Below are 22001 nucleotides of genomic sequence, written 5' to 3' on the forward strand. Positions count from 1 at the left end.
ACACAGTTAGGCCTACATTGGACAGTGTATTATTATTGCTGGAATAAAGACCCGACGGAAGTGACCGAATCCGCGCTTATTTTGCTTATTTCTCAGCAATTACACAATTTCTTCCAGAATCCTTTGGCACATATTTTTTATTCATACAAACAGACACTTGGGTGGTCATTATATTAGATTCTGTAAAAAGTCATTTTGAGATCGTTACCAAAAGTGGAATTTATCTTTAACCAATAACAGGTTTAGGGTGAAGACTAGACACCAAAAGGCTCTGTCTGTGTTAAAGGTAAATGCCAGTTTTGGTAACGATATCAAAATGAGTTCGTACAGAATCCAATGAGATGACCACCAAAGTGTCTGTTTGTATAAATAAGAAATAGGCCTATGTGCCAAAGGATTCTGGAAGATATTGTGTAATTGCTGAGAAATTAGCAAATAAACCCAGGATTCAGGTCAAGCGTCGGGCACGACAATCAAAGCAATAATAATACACTGTCCCACGTGCGCTTATCTGTGTTGGTGATCTTCGGTGTGAACATTTTTCAGCGTAGATTTCAAGATTTCACAACGTTCATTTTATGTAACTGTATCAGATCTAGATCCTTGATGGTATACTGACAATTAAGCCTTGTTTTACTTTCTCATGAAATCAGTGTTTACTGCAACAACTGGCATTTCTCTTTAAATAAGAACCAGCCACAGCACATCGTGAATATACATACATGTAGTCTCACTATCAAATTCAGACTCTGCAGAAATAAGGGTCTGTACCTGCAGCCCGGGGGGGGGGGGGCCACTTACATTGGCGAGTGGATACCATGTGCGACCAAAAAAACACGTAAAAAGGATGTCTTTTTCATGATAGGGCACGTTACGTACGTAACGTGATAAGGGTGTCAAAAACACAAAAATAATGAAAAAAGGGTATCTATTTCACTAGGAAAATTACGTGTTTAGGGTCGAATTTGCGGGGATGATAAAACAAAATTAAAATGTTTTATAAAGGATGTCCTTTTTGCCCCAACACTTCGTGTTTAGAGTCCGATTTGCGGGAGGTGTAGAAAGTGGGGTCGTATTAAACCAAATAAGGTAAGCCGACGACCGAAGGACCCGTAACAATGAAATATTCCTGTACTTGTTTAGGAGTTCATTTCAGGGAATATTTGCCAAGAGTATCGTTTTGTTTCCAATACTTGTTAAGGGTAGGGTTTCACACGCCAATACTTGTTAAGGGGTGCATTTTCTGAATATGGAAATCACATGTTTAGGGTGCTTTTCGAGACCCATGGTCGCGCATGGTATCCACTCGTGAATGGAAGTGGCCCCCCCGGGACCTGCAGGCTAGCTATTCACCCTTTGATCTGGATTTAGTCTTAATTCTGGGAATTTAGAGTGTGAATGGAAAGTGAATAGATGATTGAAAATAATTTAGGTTGAGATAGTTATGTTTGAAAATCATATTTGAAGTCACTTAGTTTGTTGTGTGAAATGAAGAATTTTCATCAAATGATTTTAATGGAATTTATCAGTAAATTTCTTTGCTGAAAATCATCATTTGACTTCTAAGTTAGTCATCAGTTTGGGTTGCTAAATGAGGAATGTTTCTTGGAAATGATATGCACTATTATTATGATAATCATGCCAACTGAAATGAGTAATAAAATTAAATACAAAGCAATATTCCTTGCTTTGCAAAATTATGAATTTATAGTGGTACTAAAATTACAAATGAGAGATTTCCAAAAATGGTAATATTAGATATTAAATCAGGTTCAAACATGTGCTTTGATTTTTGAATACACGGTATAAATGTTTTTAGTGACATCACTCTCGATTATATTACTGGTAGCATTTAACTGATTAACTGATTTCAGTTCAAAGAAGATTCAAATCAATACATTTTGTTTTCACACTTCTTAATTAGGGTGAATTATCTGATTCTGTGATTGATAAGGTGACTGAACTTTCCCTGTGTTGAAAAGCATTCAAGAATTTGATGGCTTTTTTACATAAATCCCAGAAAAATGCTACATTTGCTTCATATCTTTTGCCATTTTATAGGTGTAGGTACATTTTTAAAAGCCTTTATTTTGTAAATGTTCTGAGAGAAGACCCATATTTATTACATTTCGTATGCGCAAGTTAAATGAGCTGGTCTCAATATAATTTGTATTTTTTTCTCCTTTTGTGTACATTTTTTTTTTGGGGGGGGTAGGGGAGTTTTTGATATTGCTACATTCTAGAACATCATACTCAGAAATAATTTGCATTGTCGATTAATGATTTTTTAAGAAAACGTGTACACTGCAGAAATCAGGGGTGTTAATTGAAATCTACACTATTAATTGTTGTGTGACATGATACTGCACCAAGTGTGGTGTCAATTTCAACACCAATTGGTGTCATTCTGTTCGTTAAATCATTGCTATCTAGTGTTATGTTCAATCTCAACATTTGGTGTAATTTTAACACCTGGTTGGTGCAGTTTTGTTTTTACATCATGCAGTTCTCACAACGCACTTACTGGTGTTAATTTTAACACCTTTTGTTTTTACTTTATGCATTTCTCTCGACGCACTGACTGGTGTTAATTTAAACACCTTGTGGTTTTACGCAGTAAAACAATCTGTGCGTATCGTGAAGAGAATCATTCTTATTTCTGTTCATAAGAAATTATCTATAATCTAGAAATTAGAACTGTGGTAATAAGTAGCATTGTAGCAATTGTGATATTTGGAAATGTACACTGAACTAGTTAATCAATTTCACTGTACAGTTAACAATGTACTTTTATGAATGTTAATGAAATTTAAAGCCTTGATTATATTAAATTTATCTAATTTCATAAGGTATACCAAAGGTTGGTTTTTTTTCTATTCTAATGCCGGATCTTTCGGAATTGTCTTTCATGCAATGTTATGTATGCCCAGCCCACACTATTTATTAATGCCCTGTTTTCATGAAACCTATTATGAATGATGAATCTACTATCGCTGGAAACTAATGTCAAAATTTTCCTTAAAAAAAAATCCCGTAAAAAAAGAAATCCATGGGACTTATATAATAGAGCCCCGTACACCTGCTATAAAAATAACACCTGGGGATATTTTCATCCGAGAAGTTGTCAGATCTGACATCTTTCCATGATTTTGATTGGCTGAGAGGCACTGTTCCTATGGTAACTGTCGGATAAAACGGGACTTGTCGGATAAAACGTCCGACAAGTCCTTTCATGAAACGCTCCCCAGATCGTGGGGTGGGGCTCGTTTTTAACATGGGATAATGATGATTATTCTTATTTGCATTCAATCATTAAAATTAACTGTGATGAATACCGTACCTCAGTTTATGTTGAAGGAAGAAGCTCTGAATAAAGGATGCAAGGGTCATTATATTGAACATCTGATAGGAACATTTCCTCATAACCGGGGGGGGGGGGGGGGGTATTTCACAAAGATTTCTGTATGACGTACATGTAGGTCGCACTTAAATGCCGATGTGTACATGATATGCAATGCGCAGTCTTATTGATCAGTAGGCAGTAGTGCGCGTCCTCTTGATATGATTGACCAATGCGGTCAATGCCTTTTATACCGTGCACAACTAGACATTTATGTACGACTCTAAGTCATAATCAACAAATCTTTGTGAAACACCCCCCTGATGTGAAAAAAATATACAAGAATCAAGAATGTCATACATAGGCTCAAAGGTTAGTGAGCCCCACCAGAAAATAAATATATTTAACGTGTTCAATTACTGACATGTTTTAGATATTTCATTGAGAAGTCAGGTGAAAAATGATTACATTCAATAAGTTTGTTTCTCTGAGCTCAGGGGAGAGTTTCATCAATATTTTCATCCGACAAGTTGTCAGATCTGACATCTTTCCTTGATTCTGATTGGCTGAGAGGCACTGTTGCTATGGTAACTGTCGGATAAGCTGGTACTTGTCGGATAAAATGTCCGACAAGTCCTTTCATGAAATGCCCCCCCCCCCTGTGCTCGCCAAATAATGTAGTGTTGTCTAATTTTAACACTTGGTGTAAAGGAGTGCTTTTTCGTTGTGAGGTTCATTAACTTCTGAGCACAACTTTACATGTATTTGTTATCAATGATTTATATTCTCGCATACTTTATTGGAACTAGAAATCAAATTTCTGAATCACTTACTGTACATAGAGCTCCATGTACTGTGGAAAAGTGCCTGCTTATGGAGTATCAGGGCCCTGTCTTACAAAGAGTTGTGATTGATCCAATTAATCTCACCTATGGACATCCCATCAATGTCATAATCCTTCATATGGGACCTGTGCACTATGTCCCTTGGAAACGAAGAGGAGCATATCGGATGTGTGTTTCATAAAGCTGTGTGTAAGTTACGAACAATTTACGAGCGATTGGTGTCCATTTCTTAGGAACTAAATCAATGCCAATGTGAATCTTTTGTGTGTCATTTACCATAAGAAAGGATCACCAGTCGTTCATAAAGTCATTGGTAACTTACGGACAGCTGTATGAGACACAAACTTGGTGTGAAAGAAATGATGCATGCACAAGTATTTAGTTGTAGATCATAATAATACACAGTTCTTGTAAAGCTTATATCACAATTATGAATAATGTCTTTATGCGCTTGCAAAGGACTTGGATATTATTACCCCCAGCTGTAGCTTGGCACTAGCAGCTGTAATTACTAAGATTTCTACATTTCTTGCCGAAGGAAATTATGCCATGGCTGGGATTCAAACCCACGACCCTCTGTTTTAAAGTCCGGAGACTAATCCACTGGGCCACGACGCTTCACGATAGGAAGATAGATAGAAAGCACTTGTATCGACATTGTAGATGATGGTGTTATTGGATTTCAATAGTTGTGATTTATCAGATCAATCGCAACTCTTTGTAAGACAGGGCTCAGGTCATTGTGAATAAAGCTCTTTTGAATAATTCTCAGCTGCAGGTATGTTTATCACTTGAATTAATTTGGTGATTCATAAACATCTCTCACAAAGAATTAAGTGTGACTGAAGGCCACCGCACACCTTATGAATGGTCTGCGACCCGATTTTGGAAAAAAAGGTAGTAGAATTTGATGCTATTATTGAAACATGGAATATCTTACTGTGTAATGTTCTAAATCATTGTACAAATACCTATGTTCCAATCTGTCCTATGCTATCTTCCTTCTCAGAATAAAAGCAAATTTAATATATAGTCATAATGACGTCATCGCAATCGTACGATTGGTTACGATTTGAAACATAATTTGGCCTTTACTCCAAAATAAAGGTTTGTAATCATCCAAATTGTTATATCAATATTCTTTCAGTTTATATGAACCTCAAATAAAAAGATACTTTTCATTCACATTTTTAGATAATGAGCAAAACCTGGACCAGTCGTAAGATGTGCGGTGGCCTTTACATGTGCAGTCATGCCTAGTGTTGATGCACACATGAGATCATTTAACTTGCAGCCTTATTGATTAATCGCAATGGCGGACGTCCTCAATGGTGGTGATGCCTTTTCATTTGGCGCATATCAGGGGGGTGTTTCACACAGATTTAAGTATGACTTAGAGTCACACTTAAATGTCTAGTTGCGCACAATATAAAAGGCATGACAAATTGGTCAGATCATGCCAAAAGGACACACACTTCTGTGTATTGATCAATAAGATTGCGCGTTGCATATCATGTACGCGTCAACATTTATGTGCGACCTAAGTCATACTTAAATCTTTGTGAAACACCCCCCTGGAATTTTAATTGCGCCTCTAAATCATACTTATCTCTTTCTGAAAACCTCCCTTGGTGTGAGAAGTACGTAGGCATTTTATGACAATGATAATTTTTAGATTAAAATACTGAAAAATTATATAATGATCCAAGGCCATTTTATAAGGAACTATAGAATTGAATGAAATAAAAGCATCAAAATATGTCATTTCAAAGTACTCAGTTTCTGTTTGTGTATTTACTTTAAAATTTGACTAGTGAAGTTTCAACCATTTTGTTGTACTGTAAGTAGAGGTTATTTCACTAAACAGCTTAGAAAGCTTAAATGCTCATAATAATGTGATCGATGGTGAAAGCATGCTCATGTTTGTCAATCACATTTCACTGAAAAGTACGCTGCTTACATAGTACACCTTTCATTTGTCGTGTAAAACAAACAGGCAAACATATAAATAAAAGCCAAGCAACATTGGTAATCATTACCAAACAATCTGATAAAAGAAACATTGATTGTACATGCACTTTCCTTGAAATGGATATTTGAAAATGCTTGTTATCCCCCTTCAATCCACATTAAACATTTGTTTTAAAGGGAAGTTCAGACCGACATAAGATTGATTTTAATAAAAGCGGATCAAGAATTAAAATGCATTAATTAGCAAAAGTTTGGTGAAATTGTTTTTAAGGAGTTATGTTTTTATTTTTAATTTTGTGGCATCACAAGCACTCATCTCCTTATGTCTCTTGATATGAATTCTATGAATGGGAATTTTGTCACAATATTGAAGGAAATTTTATTTGTGCATTAAATATGATAATAATAATATTGATGATAATGATTGCATATTTACCTGGGGTAGCCACTTCAGTTCCGCAGCACAGTGTGGATTAATTTCTTGCTGAAGGAAAACACGCCACGGCTAGGATTTGAACCCACGACCCTCTGTTTGAAAGGCGAGAGTCAGAACCACTAGACCATGACGCGCCCACGCAATTATCAACAGACACATCATTTTCACACCTCCTTCTATATGAAAATGTTTTCTACAAAAAAATGTTTTCTATAAGAAAATGCAAAAATGATCTGATTCATCATCTTTTTTTCATAACAGCTTTAATCCACTCTTCTTTCTTTGTCTATTGTCCTAATCAAAAAAGCGTATTGAGATGCTTATGGGCGTGATATGTGCTATGCAAGCAATGTATTTTTCTTATTATTATCATCATCTTGACCATATTTAAACTAGCCCTAATATACTAACTAAAATCCCACATTTTTATCATGTTTTTCCTTTTCATGTCACCTGTTATCACCCCACAATTTAAAACCCTGCTGAAGCACATACATTTAAGCTCACATTCAAGTATTTGCCTTCATCAGTTACTCTCGCAGCAACCCAGCCCCTACCAACCCCAAACTTTGCCCCTCCTCACCCAATCCAACCTTCCCTCTGAATCTACCCCCTTCCCCCTCTCTAACCCCTCCCCTAACACCACAGTCACAATTGTTTTATGGTGGTCGTACGGAGAGTCAAATACAGCCGTTTTAACTTTTAACATGTTCTGTACCAGCTATTTTACACATATATGAATTTGGCTTGAATAAAAATGACTCACCATCCGGCCACCTTAGAGAAGAAGTGACTGAGGTATGAACAACCCCATTCCTAGCTAGATGTCTGCTCTATCTTTCTTCACCTGTGAAAAGTTCATTCACCTCTAGCATGCCATTAGTCTCTCCTCCAGCCCAAGTCCTATCTCTATTCCATGGCTATCACTCTACTAGGCTTATTGTTGCAACTCATTAGTCTACCATCCAGCCCTAGTTGTATCTCTGTTCCGTGGCTGCCACTCTACTAGCCTTGTTGCAACTCATGTTTTTATTGTGGTGTTCCATCCCTTCTCAAACCTTCCCGACTGTTGTGTCCCGCATGAAGACTGTATCAACGATGGAAGAACACATACAGGTAATAATTAAACTCTTTCTCTTTCCTTCTCTCTCTCTCTTCTCTTACTCTTCCAGTCTCCTGTGTCACATCTCTCACTTTTTCCTTACTTTCCCCCTCTGTCCCCTCCTCCTCCTCTTTCATTCTCTCTTGCCTATTCACTCTCCCCTCACCCGCTTTCTCCTATCTCTTTTCTTGTCTCTCCTCTTCTTCCCCCTCTCCCCCTTTTCTCCCTCTCCTCTTCCCACTTTCCTCCTCATCACTTTCTATACTCTCTTCTTGGGTGCTCCTTATCCACCATCTCTCCCACTCTCTCATTTATTTTCTCTTGTTCATTCGCTTGTTCACCCCCCTCTCCCTCTTCTATCTCTCTCTTTCTTCTTGAGTTCTCCTTGTCCCCCCTCTCTCTGCCGTATCTCCTACCTCTACCCCCCTCTCTCAACTTTCACATTGCCATTATTTTCTTTTCCTATAATTCGTCTTGATTTCAGAGTAAAACTCTCATTAAAAAGGAAGTTCACTCAAACATCAGGTTTGTTTTAATATAACAGATATATTGATAGTTTTGGGAAAAACCCATCATAGAATAATAGAGACTCAAGTTTTGAAGTCATATTTTTGTACTACCACATGTGACCACTGATCAACTTAGTATTTCTCATGTGGTAGAATTTTCAATGAAATGAAATAGCAGTAATAATGATAAATTTCAATGAAATGAAATGAGTTGATAATAATGTGATAAATTTCATTGCGATGAAACTTTGTCATATGATTAGAAATGTCAAAACAAACTTGATACCACAGTTGACTTCCCCATTTAACAGAATGTGACGATTGTTGTGAACATTTGTTGTTTACCGCCCTCTATGTTGCATTGAAATCAAACGGAATTGGAATTAAATTGAGGCACCTTAGTCAAAAACCCAAACTGCTTCTTTGAGCAGAATCTTTCCAGGAAAAATGTTGTGAGAGGTGCTGAGTAGAATTCCTGCTGGAAGCCTGTATTCTGAAGTCGGGTTAAACTTAAACTCAGGTTTTAAGTTGTGGTTTAAGTATGGATAGCCAATTGTTATATAAATCACTAATGGTAGAGATGTCAAATTTCAGCTCATTTGGCTCTAAAATCATTCATAATTATCTAGGAAGTATAAATAGATGATTGTCTCCACCATCGATGAATCAGGAAAGAGCACAGTAAACATAAGAAACATTCAACTTGATATAAATTTTGACACTTCAATATGGCTTCCCATAATTTTAGCACAGAGTTGAACCATAGTCTAAGTTAAACCTGACTTCAGAATACGGGTGCTTATTCTTTACATTGATGTTACTCGTTAAACACAAAGAAAAGCATTTAAGGTGTCACCATTATTCATAACATGCATGTCTTGTGTAAAAGATATTCCTGAGCATGCATACACACGTATAATGTAATTGTTTGTGTTGGTGATATTTTAGTTTCCAAAGTGATTTAGTCTGTCAAAAGTATGAGGAGTGTTTCTAACATCCATTTCCAGCCATATTAAGCTTTTCTGTTTTTTTTTATTACTCTTGCTGTCTGTTTTTTTATTTTTATTTGCTCACCATGAAATTGTTTTAGCAAATGAATTACATGAATTGATTCTTATTCATCAAAGCATGATGGGGCTACATGTATGTTTTGAAACAAATTTTGAAGCATTTTCTTTTGTTTAGTTTTTTTCCAAGCAGACAGAGTAAAGTTTAAGTTATTGTGGACAATTTTATATTATAGTGTTGATGCTTGATAGTGAAATTTCTTTTTACCTTATTCATGGCACAGCCAAATCCATCCTACGGCGAGTCGAAAACAGTTCCTTTAACATTTTTTGTACCAGCTACATATTTGTAGGTTTGAATTAAAATGACATAACATTTTTTTGTGCCAGCTATAAAATTTACAGTGTGAATAAAAATGAATAATACGGTTGTTTTTGACACGCCGTACGGCTGCCGTAGGGGAGATTTGACTGCGCCATTACTGCAGTATTCTTGTTTTCCAAGCTTGCTGGTCAAGTGGGGGGGGGGGGATCGATCAGTGGAGACCAAGAAATGAGGATAACAATGCAGGCTTTGAATTATGTTTGTGGCTCCATAAGGAAGATATAAAGGATCATGTAAATGTTGAAATGCAAAAATAGAATGAAATAATAATAATAATAGAAAATAATACATCCCACTTCATTGACTTATAATACTCATTATGAAGAACCTTATTTTTTTATATAGCTATCTTGAAAAAAAACGTGATTTTGCATTCTTTTCAGAATGTGTTCTTTTCTCTAAATATGTTTTTATCTGTTTGCTTCTCCATGTTTTTCTATAGATATCTAAATTTTTTACATATTATTGTAATTTGTATTCTATGCTATCTGCTTAGCCTTCCTGTAAAAAGCTGTATATTTTTGCTAATTCTATGCTTTGGAATGTACAGTGTGTACGATGAAACAACCTTCTACAGTTCTGCTTTTACTTTTCTGTCAACTTTTGACAAAGTGTATTCATCTCTCTTACCCAAAAGAGGTTCAGGGGGCTAGGAACGATGTTTGGAGAGGGGGTGCTGGTTCGAAAAAAAAAAGTTGATTAGAAGTTAGAAAGAGGTCCTACCAAAAGGTTGTGATAAAACAAATTTGTCACACACACACACACTCACAAACAAAACAAGAGAGTGAAAAAAGCCCCTAACTCCTCCTCACACCAATGAAGGTGATTGGGGTCAAAGCTCTAAAGTATAGCATATCAACCCAATTTCAAGGGGGAACGCATCCCCTGAAAAATCTGGTTACACTTCTTAATTCTGAAGGTTCGTAATTCCGAAACACGTAAATTGCCTATACCTCTTTGTTCGTTAATCCGAAAAAACGTAAAAGGGTTTTTTAATCCGAACATTTGTGGCGTTATTCCGAAGGTTCGATAATCCGAAAAAGAAATAAGGTTTGATATTCCAAAGGTTCATTAGTCCAAAAATGAAATAAGGTTCGTTAATCATTACGTTTTCGGACTAACGAACCTTCGGAATTACGAATCTCATTTCATTTCCGGATTAACGAACCTTAGGAATTACGAACCTCACTTTTTTTTCTGCTACCAATTATGGAATATGATTAAAGGATGAAAAAATGATTTAAAAAACACTCAATACCATTCCCGGTGCTGTATATGGTGCTATTTATGAATAAAAGCGCCGTAAAACAAGCTGAGTTTGATTCCTCCTCGGCGTCGTTTCTTCTTTAAGCTTTTATTGGTTTTGATTTCAGCTTATTTTAGCTTTCTGCTGTACAAAAGTATGGTAGCTATTTTAATCTCGGCTTTTTATTTTTATTTGTGAGCACTCCTGTATAATGGACGACATTTTTCTTCTGTATATTTGATTTACAGGGGACATAGGAATCTATGGCGAGTTTGAGCTTCGTAGGCCGTCAGTGGATGATACAGAGAGTAATGTATCGGGAACTAGCTCCAGAGCGGACAAACAACAACCCATCTCAACAGTGTGACACGCAGAAAGACAGACAGACAGACACATCAAAAATGTGAGGTGAGTAGTCATGGTCTACTAAGAAATGGTCATTAAACCTTCTTGGTCTACTAGCAGTTGGTCTAAATATTAGTTAGACTAACATCACCATGGCTAAACTTTCTTGGTCTATTAGCATTTCGTCTAATTCTTAGTTAGACTAACATCACCATGGCTAGACTTTCTTGGTCTACTAGCATTTGGTCTAATTCTTAGTTAGACCAACATCACCATGGCTAGACTTTCTTGGTCTACTAGCATTTGGTCTAATTCTTAGTTAGACTAACATCAACATGGGTAAACTTTCTTGGTCTACTAGCAATTGGTCTAATTCTTAGTTAGACGAACATCACCATGGCTAAACTTTCTTGGTCTACGCGCACATGTTTTAAGTCTGAGATAGTCTAACATTGTCATTGAACTGACATGGTCAACATGAAGATGGTCAGATTTTCAGGTCGTCTAACATCATCATGGCTTAACCCATTTAGTCTACTGGCAAATGGTCACATTCTTAGATAGTCTAACATCACCATGGCTAAACCCACTTGGTCTACTAGCTTGTGGTCAAATTCCAGATCTTCTCCACCATTGCAAAACTTGGCCTACAAAACGATGTCAAATTTTGACACCATCTATCATCATGGGTGAACCCACTTAGCCTTCAAGAAGATGGTCAAATTTTTAGGTCATTTAATATGATCATGGCTAAGCCCACTTGGTCTACTAGTACATGGTCTGACTGTCAGATAGTCTAACGTGACCATGGCTAAACCCACTTGATCTTAGAGAAGATGGTCTAATTCTCTGATAGTCTAAAATCACCATCGTTGAACCGACTTGGTCAACAAGAAGATGGTAAAATTGTCAGATTGCCTAACACCTTCATGGCTAAACCCACTTGGTCAAAAGAAGATGGTCTAATTTGTTGATCTTGAAATATCACCAAGTTTATTCCCACTTGGTCTGAAAGAAGATGATCTAACTCTCACATAATCTAACATCTCTATGGCTAAACTCACTTGGTCTTCAAGAACATGGTAAAATTCTCATATTGTCTAATATCACCATGGCTAAACTGTCTTGGCCTAAAAGAAGATGGTCTAACTCTCCAATAATCTAACATCACCATGGCTAAACTCCTACATGAAGATGGTCACATTTCCAGCTTGTCAAACATCATCATGGCTAAACTCTCTTGGTCTATAAGAAGACGGTCTAATTCACAGATTATCTAACACCAAAACTTAACCAACTTTGTCAATTATCAATTTGGTCTACTTAGGTTATGTCCAGCTTTATTTTAAGTCTATTGTCTGATTTCCACTTTTGCACTTTGTCAATTTGAAAAATTGATTCATAAGCAGTTCTTCTAATCTGAATATTAAATGGTGTTACCTAGTGGCTTAGACAAAGTGGGGTATAGTCTATCTGGAAATTAAACAAAATGGTAAACAGAATAACTGGCAATTAGACTTAAGGTTTAAGAGAGGAACAGGGCTAGGATTAGACCATATGGGCCAAGACCAAACCAATAGTACACAAAGTTGGTATAGCCTCAGTGGCAATTTACGCTATGTCTATGGCCCATATTCTGAAGTCAGGTTTAACTTAGACCATGGTCTAACTCTGCTAAAATTATGGGGAGCCAAAAAGTGTCAATATTATATTTCTATTGTGTGTTTCTTATGTTGTTATGTGTGTTTCTTCATGCTCGTTGCATATTTTCTTTGACTAGAATTGCACAGATACGCGTGTGCGCAGACAAGGGGGACTGCGCAGACTTGGGGGAACTTGCCATACAATGAGGTTATTTTCATTGTGCTTATACAGGTTTACTGGTCAGATGTTGTTTGAAGGTTTGCATGGTGGCATGTACAATTGCTGATGTGGTTTACGGTACACCATGTGGAGTGTTATAGAAGCAGTGGATAGAAGAAGAGAGGAAGTGGATAGGCGAGAAAGTGGAGATTTTGAGAATAGAGTATTCTTTCTTGAGAATAGTCCTGAAAAGGACTGTAAACCAGAAGGAATGTTGAGTGAGAACAGCTTGAGTAGTAGAGCTGATGAGGAGATGCTGGCTTGCGTCGGCGAGTAGAGATGATGAGTAGTAGAGAGACTCGACGTTTCGGACAGGTTGACTGTCCGTCTTCAGGACACTCCTGAAGACGGACAGTCAACCTGTCCGAAACGTCGAGTCTCTCTACTACTCATCATCTCTACTCGCCGACGCAAGCCAGCATCTCCTCATCAGCTCTACTACTCAAGCTGTTCTCACTCAACATTCCTTCTGGTTTACAGTCCTTTTCAGGACTATTCTCAAGAAAGAATACTCTATTCTCAAAATCTCCACTTTCTCGCCTATCCACTTCCTCTCTTCTTCTATCCACTGCTTCTATAACACTCCACATGGTGTACCGTAAACCACATCAGCAAAGGTTTACTGGTGTTTTGCAAGTTGTACATGTACAGTAGCCATCTTGATTGTTTTTTTTTATAATTTTTATTCACTTTGATACAACTGTTGTAAGTCTTTGTTATATTTGAAAAAAACAATGAGGTAATATTGTCCAGGGATTTTATAGTATTACAACAATTATCGTTTCGTCCATTATTTGTTTCTTCTTTTTTATTTCCCCTTCTCAACAGTAAGGCGAGGATCTGAACAATGCGTTGCAGAGTTCCGTGGATCAGATCACTATCAGCACCACGTATTAGACTAGAATGTTATACGAGAGAGATAAGGTATCAAGCAATACTGACATGATAATGAATGGATGGGACTGCAGTAGGGAAACCAAGGAATTGTGTGTAAATAGGAAGACATGACGAGTACTTTAGCCAATGTTTCAACTCACAATGGTAGTTAAATGTATAATTTTTTGTTAGAACTTTTTTCTTTTTGCCAAATATTTGTAAGTCGACTTTCAACAGCTTTTTATAGACCAATAGTGGATATTCTCACCAGTAAACTAATTTTGAGTTATATTTGGCAATGATGTTTAGTTAATTTTTGAAAAGTGCACACAGACCAATAAAAATTGATAATGGTTGTCAAGAATGCCCTGTGTGGAGAATAACCTACTTTTGTAACAAAATATCGATTGAAATCATCAACTAAATCATATTTAAACAGAAAAATAATTCCATGAATAGCATGCCTTCCTTAAATGTAAAGGTGAATGTTGGATGGTTCAGCAAATGGTGTTTACAAACAATATTTTTGAATTTTTATTTGAAATGCCATGAGTTCGTTGACAGGATAAGGAATTGAAAGTCATGCACGTCATTAATGTCTGTTGGCAAGACATTAATGTGTGATTGTTGTTCGCCGAGGTGTACTTCTGCTTCGCAGTTACAAAACTTTCGGTTTACGATGCAACTGCTTCTGTATAATTCACTCTTGAATACAGGTTGCACAGGCATTGCTCAATTTTTAAATTTGATATTGCTGATTGACAAAAATGAATGAATATGACTGACAATCTACACTGATTCTAGGGAGGGTACCTACTGAACTTACTTTTTCCAAATTGGAAAGATATATCACCTACTATGGAACTATATTTTTACTGGCGGAAGAATTAGGGTCATTTTACTCTCTCAAGTGATGAATTTGGTCCCGTCAGGTGTAGTCTTCATAAATGCTGATTTATTTTTAAAATGAGCCGGTCGAGGTACCCTTATCTGGTCAGATATGGAATGTCAGAGATTTATCCTATCCACTGGTACTAAGCATTCAACCCTCGAATTTTCTCCTTATTTTTTATGAATTCTTTTTAAGTGCCACTTTAACACACAAGTCTATGGGAAATGAATTAGGCCTGTGAGCACTAGAGTGCTGGTGTTGCTCTGCGTATGTCCGAGGCCCCCGAGACAACTTATCCCTCAATTCTTCCTGTATATCCCCTGATTTCTCACGCTGGTTCTGGGACAATTTCTTGTTCTGTCTTATCTTAATAACTTATAGTAATCTGAACCCCTTTTTGCTAATTCTAGGCCTCTGTTTGGCCAAGTTAAGAGGTATAACATTCACTATTGACTGTGAGGTCAATTGATAGGGGAAATTTAGCTTTTGATATGTACACCTTTTGCAGATGTGAGGCCCCTGATTGGTCAAATTAGCAGGCATAAAATTCACTATTGACGGCTGGGTAATAGTTGGATGCTACTCCTGTCATTGATGTAAGAGATTTGTTTTCCTTTGTAACTCCCAAACCGATACCACCAAAACTGCCTCCTAGATTCCCAAAAAGGAATGCTTTGGGGCGACACCCTTTTGTCAAGTTGCCTGATTATATGCCTTGAGCAATATTCAAGACCATTTAGGAAATCAATATTCTACATAGGATAGAATAGTGACATTTGCTTTTACAGCATCACTGCCTGCCTGCCTGCTGCAAAAAAAAAGTAGCCCCTGATGCACAAAAAGTAGCCCTTTCAATGAAATAAATGGCCCCAAAATTAAGCAGTTGCCCCATGTTGGAAAAAATAGCCCCCCAAGAAAAACGAACCTACTTTGCACCATTAGCAACTGTTATATTACACAAATTGAATCCCTTGGCTCTCAGTAGGATAGCATATTGATGAAAATTATCGCCCATTTTGGAGAAGAAACCCAACTATAAACCCTAGAGCAGTGAGTTCTGTGGACTGGAGATCACACTGGTATTCCATCTCGTATCTGAGGGGTTGTCGTGCATGAACAGGAAGTGAAACCTAATGAACAGATGCATTATGGGTCCTGCTGTTGATCTAGGTCACATGTTTTGCTGTGTGTGTTCTGTTGTAGGCTGTATAGCTTGATGTTGATGCAATACCGGTATGTCTTAGCTGTTTAATGAATAGAATAGGCAGGAAGTGGATGCACAATGTTTTCGGACCCGACTTTCTGAAACTAACTGAAGGACTGAATGATCAAAAATAATTCTTGGATGATAGAACAGATATAATCTTTTGCTTTTGGGGAAAATCCAGTGTAGATAATGCCTCTTGAAAATGGTTTCACTTTTGTATTATATTTCATTTTTATTGGAGTTTAAATCTTTGTTTTCAAAACAAAATGATGCGATTTGTCTCCATTACCTAGTGGCTTGTTTTTCTCAAGATTTGTACTAGTACTATAATTTCATTCATTTCTTTAAGGCCCTTTGTGTCAAAGAAAATAAAGCCCATGATCATTAACTTCATGTATCTATTGTTGGTCTCTAAATCAATCACACGTCTTGTAGTTAATTACAAATCAGTGATTGATTGCTAATTTGCTCCATGAAACAAGAAGTTTAGTCTGATTTGCTACAGCTAACGTTTATCTATCAGTTGTAAAATTGCAACAGAATATTTGCAATTGATCAAAAATATTTTCTTGCAACACCCCCTAAGACAAATAAAAACCCCCACACATTTCAAGGTCACTTGAAAGTAATGACATGATGTATAGAGATGCTGCTTGTCTGTGGTGTAACACAGAAAATGTTCAAAAATATCTAGATCTTTTATTCTGAGACAGTTTTGCATCAAATCTTCACCAGTATATTTCGTTGTTTTTCTGTTATTATTATTAAAACAATCATTTTGACCATGTTTGGGTTAGGGCGGTCCGCGGACTACAGTTATTTGGTTAACTTTGCCCAATGCCTGGCAGCTCATCCGGGTGAATCCAGTGTTCTATTATTTTTGTGTTACTGTATTATTGTAACAATTATTTTTCATCATTGTATTTGACTTGTTTGATATTCTGCAAAATAAAATAATAATAATGTCTTGTCCATTTCCTTACACTCTAAATTTAAAGGATTCAATTATTTCCAGATCTGCTAAGAATAGTGACTGGCAGAATATTGGGTTTATTCTTTATCTTAAGCATTGACTTTTAAAGAGAAATGCCAGTAGTTGCAGTAAACACTGATTTCATGAGAAAGTCTGTAAAACCAGGCTTAATTGTCAGAATATCATCAAGGATCTAGATCTGGTACAGTCACATAAACTGAGTTGCAGTAAACACTGATTTCATGAGAAAGTCTGTAAAACCAGGCTTAATTGTCAGAATATCATCAAGGATCTAGATCTGGTACAGTCACATAAACTGAGTTGCAGTAAACACTGATTTCATGAGAAAGTCTGTAAAACCAGGCTTAATTGTCAGAATATCATCAAGGATCTAGATCTGGTACAGTCACATAAACTGAGTTGCAGTAAACACTGATTTCATGAGAAAGTCTGTAAAACCTGGCTTAATTGTCAGAATATCATCAAGGATCTAGATCTGGTACAGTCACATAAACTGAGTTGCAGTAAACACTGATTTCATGAGAAAGTCTGTAAAACCAGGCTTAATTGTCAGAATATCATCAAGGATCTAGATCTGGTACAGTCACATAAACTGAGTTGCAGTAAACACTGATTTCATAAGAAAGTCTGTAAAACCAGGCTTAATTGTCAGAATATCATCAAGGATCTAGATCTGGTACAGTCACATAAACTGAGTTGCAGTAAACACTGATTTCATGAGAAAGTCTGTAAAACCAGGCTTAATTGTCAGAATATCATCAAGGATCTAGATCTGGTACAGTCACATAAACTGAGTTGCAGTAAACACCGATTTCATGAGAAAGTCTGTAAAACCAGGCTTAATTGTCAGTATATTTTCAAGGATCTAGATCTGGTACAGTCACATAAACTGAGTTGCAGTAAACACTGATTTCATGAGAAAGTCTGTAAAACCAGGCTTAATTGTCAGTATATCATCAAGGATCTAGATCTGGTACAGTCACATAAACTGAACTTTGTGAAATCTTGAAATATACGCTGAAAAAATATTCACACTGAAGATCACCAACACAGATAAGCGCACGTGGGACAGTGTATTACTATTGCTTTGAATATCGTGCCCGACGCTTGACCCGAATCCTGTGCTTATTTGCTAATTTCTCAGCAATTACACAATTTCTTCCAGAATCCTTTGGCACATATTCTTTGTTTACACAAACAGACACTTTGGTGGTCATTTTATTAGATTCTGTACGAACTCATTTTTATATCGTTACCAAAGCTGGCACTTACCTTTAAATCTGAAAAGATTTGAATTCAAATCTTTTAGCTTTATATTTTAAGGTTTTCATCTAAATCTGATATGTGGCTGGTCACTGTTTTCCAGTCGATCTCAGTTTGTTTTAAATCCTTGGAATTTAGAGTGTGCTTATTTATGGAAAGGCATCTAATTAGGAAATCATAAATCAATGATCTGTGTAAATTTTTTTCCCTGTTTGTCTTGCCATGTGTTATTTTCTGATGTTTGTTGCATTTTTCTGTTTAAACTTTCCATGGAGATTTGTCATCATTCTTACAATTGAAATAAAGATTGAAGTATATTTCATAAGTACTAGAAATGGACACTTTTCATCCCTCAATTCTGATTTTAGAGGGAATAGGTTTGACAATATTTGATAGAAGCTGTTTTTTTCAATCCAGATTGACGATGTATGGTGTGCTTATGAATATCTTGTATTTGTATTTTGCTGAGAATTGTCTGTAGTTTCCGACACGCCTGAGGTTTGTACAAATTGTTTTTTTCTCATCTATTTATTTTCATTTAATGTATTTATGTATGTAAAGACGGTGTGTTGTTATTTAATAACATGAGTGAATTTCTTGAATGGCTAAGAAATGATATTAGTGAAATTATATCGTTGAATTGAAATATTTTGACCAAATTTGGAATAAACAACCATATTTAGATGAATGGTTTGTGAATTAACTTAGAATGATCTAGTAGTGCTAGTCTCATGTGGAGTTGTCAAGATTTATTGATCAGAGTTCATAAAGTAAGTAAAAGTGAAAAGGGGGTAAACAAATAGTTCAATACATTTTAGTTTGCAAATTTATGCAAAGATCCAATGTGCTGCAGCAAATATTTTCAGCTCAAATTGTGGACAAAATTGCCACTCTTCACCCAGATGTAGGTAAATTGCTTACATAATTCTGCAGTATCTTGATGAAATCTAAAATCTACCTTGTTTCCCCAGGGAGTAGTGAGTGTGTACATTGCCCATTGCAGACATGTATCAAATGAGAAAAGGGGAGTACCATAGGCCTACTTTGTATGTGTAAGGTATACAGAGATTTCATCTAAAAATGAAAATATGACGGATCTTGCTGATATGATATTTTTCTGATGAATCATGGTTGTCATTGAAGAGGGTTATCCTTTGTTCGCAGGGAGGGGGGGGGCATCTATTGTTGCATTCCCCCCCAACACAAAAGATAACCCTCTGTACTGGTGTCCATGGATAAATCTACTAAACATGTGAAGAGAAAAGATAATTTTTATAATTCTACCATTATCTGCAGATTGGATGAATGTGTTTGCTTGTGGTATGTGTAGTATCAGATTCTATCGGGAATAGGCATATCAAATCAAGATATTGAAATAGTTTAGAAGGAGAGTTAAAGAAAAAACACAACAAAAACAAAAACCATAGAGTACATATTGGTGTTTTAGATGTGAAATAGTTTTCTTTATTTGATAAAGAAATAATTGTTTACTCATCATGAATGTACATATTTTTTTTTCACCATGCCTTAGCTGTTAATACTTTTAAATTGCACTCTAGTTTTTCTTAGAACGTGCACCACTAATTTTATCTGTGACTTATCATGTGTGATTTGTTTATTTCATATTTCAAAGCAAGGACTTGAAGAACAGAGTTTCTTGTTATACATGACTACTTACTGCGACTAACATGTATAAAACTGTGTATACATGTACATGTAGAGAAAAAAATGTATTCTAGAATATCTATTTAAGATAAAAATATGACTTTGCAAAGAAATATAAAATCCAGATTTTTATAGAAAGTAGGCTTTCATACTACATGGAACTGCCATTGTACGTGTATTTATTAAGTCATTGAAGAATTCGTAAAACAATTGAATGAACAAGGATTAGTTGTTATTATAAAATGCTGATGTAGATCCTCAGTATATGATTGGCTGGAATCTGTCACATGACCAGTCATTTATTTTAGCTAATATGCAAATTTCTAAATGACTGGTACTAATGACTAGTTCTATTGCCCAGTCATGGTTTTGAGATAAAGATGGTTTACCAAATAACAAGGATCCAAATCACTGTGTTATAAAACAAATAATGCACAGCATTTTGCTCAGGCATTAGAATAATAATCACACGTACTTGTTACTTTTGAAACAGTACAAATGCCCTCAGCCACACCTCGGGCATATTATGATTGTTCAAACGGTACCTCGTGCATATAGATCATACTAATAACCTAGATAATGTGAAATAAACAATCAATACACTAACCCTTGAAGTGTAATCTTTTTTTTGAAAATCATATCCTGGTAGTAAAAGTGCAAAGGCTTTAGTTGTATCCCGTGGAGCTTTATACATAAACCATTGTGTACATATTACCCAGGTGCTAAAGACTAAAGAAGGAAAATGATACCATCTATTCTAAGAAACCACTTGCTGGCCAGAAATTGTATCTTTTGATAAAAAAATTTGGCCATAATCACTTCAGTGAGTCATCTTGTCGGATGAATTTTCGGAAATGGGGGGGGGGGGCAAATCACATTTTTAATGTGGTTTTCACCCTACTTAAAGTGGTGGGAGAGAAATCGGGAAAAAGTGCAAGCCACTGCAAATATTAAAGTGATCATTTCACTTTGTTCTGGTTTAAAAAATTCTCATTTGGTTCTTGAAAATGGGCTGAACAGTAGGCTTATAGTGTGAAAACACCATCCCCAAAGTTTCAAAGTATTATATATACAGGATCAATTTTACAACCTTGGAGATGTAAACCAAAGTTTGAAAACAATTGGGAGTTGGTTTCAATGACTACCCGGTATGTGTATAAGCGAATCTGTGCAACACAACACATTAACTCTAGATGAACACAGCATGACAAACACACAGTGTGTACAAGGTATACACTGAATGTACAGTGCAGCTAATAATAGGGTGTGTATAAGAGATACACACAGCGGAAGGCAGTCAACATAGCCAACGGACTTTTTGAATTGGAGAAAACTGGTCATAAGCTGAACCCATCTACTAGACGGTTCTCAAAATCAAGCTAATAAATTGCTGCTTTGTATCTATATCTAAACAGTTTTTCATCATATATTGTGGTCTGTTTCAGGGTTTTTGAGGACAAATACAGGCACTCATACACATGATTCGTCTCAGTTTTGAGAATTTTTAAATCAACTGCTCACAAAGTTAACGATCCCTTTAAGCTCTGTCAAACTTCCTGTTGAGACATCACCCCAAATTATATCCAGTCCACCCCTAGTACCATTCCACGGAGGGTGGGCATGACATAAACAGAATAAATGGTATTCTCTTTACTATGACAGAAGCTTTGTACAAAGGACTGAAAGTTTTTTACATCCTATTGTAAGGACAACAGTGCCTTGTTGGTGTTTTTTCTGAAGATTCTTTTTCATATATTAGGACAGTAATCTGTTCTACAGTTTGCAAGAAGGAAGCAAGCGATAAATAAAGATATTTTGAGTCATATATATCGGTATGATATTACGTGACCAGCCACCACAAAGCCAACAGAAAGTCACCATCAGTGATTAGGGAAGATTTTCATCAGTGAATAGTCATTTTGGTCTTCAAAATTGAAATGATAAGATTTAGCCGCCTGAAAGAATTATTCTTTTTCTTTCTACTGTCAAAATTTTGAGTTAAGTTAAAAAAAAGGAAAAAAAGATTTATTTGATACCTTTTTCAGATTCTGGAAA

The 22001-nt window shown here is 36.2% G+C and overlaps 1 protein-coding gene across 1 annotated transcript in view; it reads left to right on the forward strand.

Annotated features, from left to right (window-relative positions):
• LOC121420585 (phospholipid transfer protein C2CD2L-like) overlaps window positions 1-11243 on the forward strand; it is an 88818-nt gene extending 77575 nt beyond the window's left edge. Inside the window, exons 19-20 of the mRNA XM_041615250.1 lie at window positions 7679-7708; window positions 11090-11243. Coding sequence (XP_041471184.1) covers window positions 7679-7708; window positions 11090-11208 — 149 coding nt within the window. The 3' untranslated portion in view covers window positions 11209-11243. The remainder of the gene's footprint in view (window positions 1-7678; window positions 7709-11089) is intronic.
• Window positions 11244-22001: the final 10758 nt, after the last annotated feature.

Source organism: Lytechinus variegatus, chromosome 8 (assembly GCF_018143015.1).
Source record: "Lytechinus variegatus isolate NC3 chromosome 8, Lvar_3.0, whole genome shotgun sequence".
Lineage (NCBI taxonomy): Eukaryota > Metazoa > Echinodermata > Echinoidea > Temnopleuroida > Toxopneustidae > Lytechinus > Lytechinus variegatus.